A 7,135-nucleotide genomic window follows, 5' to 3' on the forward strand; every position below is an offset into this window, starting at 1 on the left:
AAAGCCAAAATCCGAAAATTTTAGGGATACCTCCCCCTTAATTACCTTAATTAAATAATTACCTCTCACAGAGAGTTGGCTAATTACCTTTCTGAAGGACTTGATTAATTACCTTAATTAAACAATTACCATACCTCTGGTAGGTAATGACTCACCAATCTCAGTGACAGCCACGCAGGCAACCAGCAGGTTATACATGGCGTGTGACAGCAGACCAGCTGAGTCAGCTGCTACTGCTGGGTCAGTGGCAGCAGAAGCAGCAGCAGGCAACTCAGTGGCAGCAGCAGGCAACTCTGTGGCAGCAGCTGGCAACTCAGTGGCAGCAGCAGGCAACTCAGTGGCAGCAGCTGGCAACTCAGTGGCAGCAGCAGGCAACTCAGTGGCAGCAGCTGGCAACTCAGTGGCAGCAGCTGGCAACTCAGTGGCAACGGCAGCTTCCTTCAAAGTGTTGACAGAATTCTCGAGCAGCTCTGCGGCAGAGGGCGGACACACGCCTGTCCCGTGGTCACGGTTATTGTAACACAATAATATTAAGGATCTTAAAATATAATGAATTAATAAATAATTTAATTAAAATTACAAAATTAGTTAAATTAATTAAATTAAATTATAAATACGGTTATTATAACACAATAAGTTATGCAGTTATTATAACACAATAACAGTGCTATGCACAGTTACAATAACATAATATTATTGACGGTCATTATAACAAGGTAGCGTAGGTAACTATAAGTACAGTTATCATAACACAATAATAAAACTTATTATAAGACAATAACATTAACAGTTTTAAAAAATTATTTGAATTAATTAATAATTTAGGTGAAATTACAAAATTAATTAAATTTAAAAAAATGGAATTAATTTAATTAAATTATAAGTACAGTTATTATAACACAATAACATTGATGATCATTATAACAATGTAGTGTAATTATAATTAAAGTTATTATAACAACAAGAGACGTTCAATATTGCAGCTGTTAAATTAGCAATACTCGATAGTAATTACAGTTATTATAACAATTATCACCACTAAGAGCAGCACGAGTGGCCACATTAGCCACTCCCCCCCTCCCCTCACCACTAAGAGCGGCACGAGTGGCCACATTAGCCACTCCCTCCCTCCCCTCACCACTAAGACCAGCACGAGTGGCCACATTAGCCACTCCCTCCCTCCCCTCACCACTACACTAAGAGCAGCACGAGTGGCCACATTAGCCACTCCCTCCCTCCCCTCACCACTAAGAGCAGCACGAGTGGCCACATTAGCCACTCCCTCCCTCAGGAGGGGAGGGTCCAGGTGGTCCAGCACTCCAGGCAGGTCCTTGCACAGGCCCAGGCACAGCGACAGCGCCAGACACGCCTCCTGGATCTGGAGGTACACAAATATATACTAATTATCAATTATTTATCAAATATATGTGATATATATATTAATTATCTCTTTACAATATAATTTTAATATAATAATTGAAGTATATTTTAATTATCACTTATAAGAGCAGTTATTTTATCAGTTATTATATCACTTTTCATTTGTTTATCGAAATTATACTCATTATTTATATATATTTAAATATATTCTAAGTATAAGTTGTTATATCAGTTTTCAGTTATTATAGCATTTATCAGTTATTATAGCAGTTAGCAGTTATTATATCAGCTATCAGTTATACCAGTTATTGTATCAGTTATCATTTATTCATCAAAATTATAATAAATTATTCAAGTATATATTTCAATATATGTTAATTATCACTTTCAAATATCATTTTAAATCGTTCGGGATAGTGAGTAATGAAATAGAATAAACTTAACAAATATTATCAAATTTATACCTTTTGAAATTACGATATTTAATGAAAAGGTACCTTTTAATAAAATATCATAATTAGTTAATAAGAGTAAAATAAGTTAATCTAACCATGATAGGGTAACATGAACGCAATTTTAATTAAATATCGTAATTAATTAATAATAATAAGAGTAAAATAAGTAAGTCTAACCCTGATGGGGTAACATACCTCTTAATTAAATACCTATAATAATTAATTAATAAGAGTAAAATAAGTTAGGTTAACCATGATAGGGTAACATACCTCTTAATTAAATATCGTAATTAATTAATAATAAAAATAAAATAAGTTAGTCTAACCATGATGGGGTAACATGAACGCAACATGTTGAGCAGGGGTGTCAAGCAACCCCGCTCCACGAGGCTGTGCAACACCGCAACCCCAACAGGGACGTCTACAATTGCAACCCCTTCACTAGGGTTGCTTTTCACTCCTGTAGGGTTGTTTTCACATTTTTCTTCATCATTGTTTTCATTTTCAGCAATTTTGCTTTTTTCGGCTTCTTCAACATTGTTGGGTTGATTTGTCAAGTTGACGGTTGAACTTTCGGGTTGATTTGTAGGGTTGACAGTTGAACTGTTGGGTTGATTTGTCAAGTTGACGGTTGAACTGTTCGGTTGAGTTCTTGGGTTGACGGTTGAACTGTTCGGTTGAGTTCTTGGGTTGACAGTTGATTTTTCGGGTTGAGTTCCCAAGTTGACGGTTGAACTGTCGGGTTGAGTCGTCAAGTTGACGGTTGAACTGTCGGGTTGATTGATTGGGTTGAAGTTATCAGCACTGAGATAACCACTAGAGTTAGTGTTGTTGGTGCCATCATTAGATGATGATGATGAATCATTGCCACTGTCACTGCCACTTGCAGCCATGGCAGGTGGCACGAGAGAATGTGGTGGACCTGCAAGTGCAATAAATTGGTTAATTAACTAATTAATTGATTAATTAATTAGTTGATAAGCACACAAAAAATTAGGAAGTAAATTTACAATTATTTTCAATTAAATACCGTAATCTGTAACATTTAAACAACTTAACATCATACATTAATAAATATACAAGTTTGTCAATATTCTTTGAATATTATCCATTTATATTAGGTTATAATCAACAATGCAAATTTGTTAATAATATTTATACCGTATATACTTAATCCTGAATGTATTTCAAGCATAAGTTATATTAATATATAATAAAAATATATAATACATATAATATATATATATAATACCGTAGATAATAAAAAAATCTTCATCAAACTACTTCACTTTCATCCTAGTTGTTCATGTTCAAAATAATTCAACTGTAATCAAAGGTTGTTGATAAATCAATGATGTTAGGAGATAGAACAGTATATTATAGGAACAGTTCATCCCTGCTGAACAGTTCAACAGTCACCCCTCACCCCATGTCACCCCTCACTCCATGTCACCCCTCACCCCATGTCACCCCTCACCCCATGTCACCCCTCACCCCATGTCACCCCTCACCCCATGTCACCCCTCACCCACGTCACCCCACTCACCCGCCAGGACGTTCTTCACAAGGGCGGCCAGGAGGCGGGATGCCTCCCCCTGCACCCCGGGATGCTCCTGCACCCCGCACCACCACACCAGCTTCTGCACCGCCGGCACACACATCCCGATCTGGGGCAAATATATATCTATATATATAATATTATATTGAACAATATTATATATATATATAAATTATACTGAGCAATAAGGAATATTTATAGATTATTAATAATATTACTTTAAAGTCCATAAATGTATATGTTGGTCTGATATAATATATGAAATAATAACTCCAATCATAATATTATGTGTAGTTGTATTTTAACTCTATTCATAATTTTACATAAGAAACATCGTTTATATTTTCCTATCGTTAGGATAGTTATTATCTTATCTTAACAAGAAATTTGTTAGTGACATCTAATAAACATTCTTATAAAATCTCGTTATACCACTAAAATACGAAATATTTTAATATATTACATAATATGAAATAAACTAATACCACTGTAATATGTAATGTATTTGCTGGCTTAAACAACTATATTCTTATCATATATATTCATACCACTAATATACTGTATATTTTAATATATTTAATAATACATAATATATGCAACTTAATTTATTATATATTATAATATATTATATTATATGGCAACTGACAGCAATGGCAGCATCTGCGTTGCCGTCGACGATCATCCTGAGCGTTGCCAGGAGTTTGAAGACGACAGGAAAACTGTCAACTGTTGCCATCAGCGGCACCAGCACGTGCAGCGCGCCCTGTCAACAGGTCAACTGTTACTCTGTTGACACTAGAATGATGTCAACAGGAGAACTGTTACTCTGTTGACACTAGAATGATGTCAACAGGTGATCTGTTACTCTGTTGACACTAGAATGATGTCAACAGGTGATCTGTTACTCTGTTGACACTAGAATGATGTCAACAGGTGAACTGTTACTCTGTTGACACTAGAATGATGTCAACAGGTGAGCTGTTACTCTGTTGACACTAGAATGTCAACAGGTGATCTGTTACTCAGTTGACACTAGAATGAATAAATATCAATGAAAATGCTAATGAATGAAAATGCTATAGGGTAATTAAAATGCAAAAAGGTAATTAAAATGCAATAAGGTAATGAAAATACTATAAGGTAATTAAAATGCAATAAGGTAATGAAAATACTATAAGGCAATGAAAATGCAATAAGGTAATGAAAATGCAATAAGGTAATGAAAATGCAATAAGGTAATGAAAATGCAATAAGGTAATGAAAATGCTATAAGGTAATGAAAGTGCAAAAAGGTAATGAAAATGCAATAAGGTAATGAAAATGCTACAAGGTAATCAAAATGCAGAAAGGTAATGAAAATGCAATAAGGTACCGTCAACTGGGGTGACTTCGGCCAAATTACACTAGTTTCTGCCGATCAAATTCCTACAAAATAGGAATGAGGCGTTGCTGGTGATTGTAAATTTGTAAATATATTACTGAAAGGTTCTTCTTCAAATATATCATGTCTAAATTATGTCACTCTTATCGAAAAATAATTTTTTTTTTTAATTAGCTGGTTGGCCGATGTCACCCCGCGATGGGGTGACTTCGGCCACATGTGTTAAAACACAGTAAAAACATAGTAAAATGATTTCATGGCCGAATTCAACCACTAGCGGGGTGACACCCATGTAGGGTGTAGGGTGTTTTAAAATGGGGAGTAACATGTAGGGTGTTTTAAAACAAAAACAAAACACCCATGTAGGGTGTTTTAAAAAATGATAATCAATGCCACTGTGTATTATAACTATTGTAACTCAAAGATAAAACTCACATTTGCGAATCATATGCTTATTAAAGCTGCTTTCTGTCAATTTCAATGGCAGCTGGATGTGAAAGTTTGAAAAAATCTAGTCCCCATGGGATCTCGAGCATTCTTCAAAAAACTGATGATGCTTGATAGAGGTGCGACCCTTGAACCTATACGTAAAATGTGACCCTGTTTGTCAAGGTAATTTTTAACCATAAAAGGCAGATCCATACCATCTAATGGGAAGCCCCAGTCTGAAAGCAGAATAATGTAGGATACTAAATCTGACTCCTCCCTAGGTGAAAGAGTAGACTATCCTAAAATTTTTACATGACGGCCAGCACATTGGTCGCTCAAAGGTGAACGAGGGACATTGCAAATATTAGCAGCTTCTGTTAAGCTAACAGCCTAACACCATCTTTCATCAATTGCAATGCTTTCTTAAACGACTCCACATAATATATCATATATGGCACAGAATCTAATTTACGTTTATAGCTGTGCATATTGTCTAAAAAAAAAGAAGAAAAATCTATCATTTTAAACATTTATTGGCTGGCCGAAGTCACCCCATTTAGCCCATATACTATGGGGTGACTTTGGTCAGCTAATTTTTCTAGCATATATATTACATTTGGCAAAAAATGTATAGCCATTGATATAATCATTATACAAGATACCAAAATAAGTGAAACAAATCTGATTCCAAAATTCTTTTCGTATCTCAAAATATTTAAGTTTGCACTCAGCTTCTTTTTTCTTTACAGTACTGTGGCTTTCAGATTGTGTTGGTCAAGCAGGATATAAAATTATTGAAACAAAACAGTTTCCAATCGATAGATTGGACACCAAAACTACATTGGATACCATTTTGTTCCAATCACATAACACAACTACAACAGAAACAGATGGCTGTAAAACAAAATCATAAACGTTGGCCGAAGTCCCCCCGGTGGCCGGTAATGAAAATGCAATAAGGTAATGAAAATGCAATAAGGTAATGAAAATGCTATAAGATAATGAAAATGCAATAAGGTAATGAAAATGCCACAAGGTAATGAAAATGCAATAAGGTAATGAAAATGAAATAAGGTAATGAAAATGCTATAAGGTAATGAAAATGCTATAAGATAATGAAAATGCAATAAGGTAATGAAAATGCTATAAGGTAATGAAAATGCTATAAGATAATGAAAATGCTATAAGGTAATGAAAATGCTATAAGGTAATGAAAATGCTATAAGATAATGAAAATGCAATAAGGTAATGAAAATGCTATAAGGTAATGAAAATGCTATAAGATAATGAAAATGCTATAATGTAATTAAAATGCAACCTGATTATGAAAATATTGCAAACATGATGCAGATCAGCATACCTGCATGATGACAGCATACCTGCATGATGACAGCATACCTGCATGATGACAGCATACCTGCATGATGACAGCATACCTGCATGATGACAGCATACCTGCATGATGACAGCATACCTGCATGATGACAGCATACCTGCATGATGACAGCATACCTGCATGATGACAGCATACCTGCATGATGACAGCATACCTGCATGATGACAGCATACCTGCATGATGAGGGCTCGCTTGTTATGCTGCGCTATGCTGAGGTTGCGTAATGCTGCCAGCACGGCATGCTGCACCACAACGCGTCCCGTGCTGCAGGTATGCTGCTGCAGCAGCTGCAGCAGTGATGCTGACACCCCCATGCTGACAAGCTGCATACTCTGCTCGTCTGCGTCAGCATAGGGAAGCAGGCGTTAGTATAATGCTGACATCAGCATAAATTTAACATCATTACAATGCTGACATCATTGCAATGCTGACATCATTACAATGCTGACATCATTACAATGCTGACATCATTACAATGCTGACATCATTACAATGCTGACATCATTACAATGCTGACATCATTACAATGCTGACAT

General features: G+C 35.7%; 1 protein-coding gene across 1 annotated transcript in view; it reads right to left on the reverse strand.

Annotated features, from left to right (window-relative positions):
• Nucleotides 1-312: 312 nt before the first annotated feature.
• LOC108683254 overlaps nucleotides 313-7,135 on the reverse strand; it is a gene marked incomplete at its 3' end in the record, with an annotated part of 15,837 nt that continues 9,014 nt past the window's right edge. Inside the window, exons 11-16 of the mRNA XM_047883026.1 lie at nucleotides 6,773-6,939; nucleotides 4,040-4,156; nucleotides 3,382-3,502; nucleotides 2,162-2,757; nucleotides 1,246-1,378; nucleotides 313-494 (exon numbers count right to left, since the gene is read on the reverse strand). Coding sequence (XP_047738982.1) covers nucleotides 313-494; nucleotides 1,246-1,378; nucleotides 2,162-2,757; nucleotides 3,382-3,502; nucleotides 4,040-4,156; nucleotides 6,773-6,939 — 1,316 coding nt within the window. The remainder of the gene's footprint in view (nucleotides 495-1,245; nucleotides 1,379-2,161; nucleotides 2,758-3,381; nucleotides 3,503-4,039; nucleotides 4,157-6,772; nucleotides 6,940-7,135) is intronic.

This window comes from Hyalella azteca, unplaced genomic scaffold (assembly GCF_000764305.2).
Source record: "Hyalella azteca isolate HAZT.00-mixed unplaced genomic scaffold, Hazt_2.0.2 contig11821, whole genome shotgun sequence".
NCBI classification, from domain to species: domain Eukaryota; kingdom Metazoa; phylum Arthropoda; class Malacostraca; order Amphipoda; family Hyalellidae; genus Hyalella; species Hyalella azteca.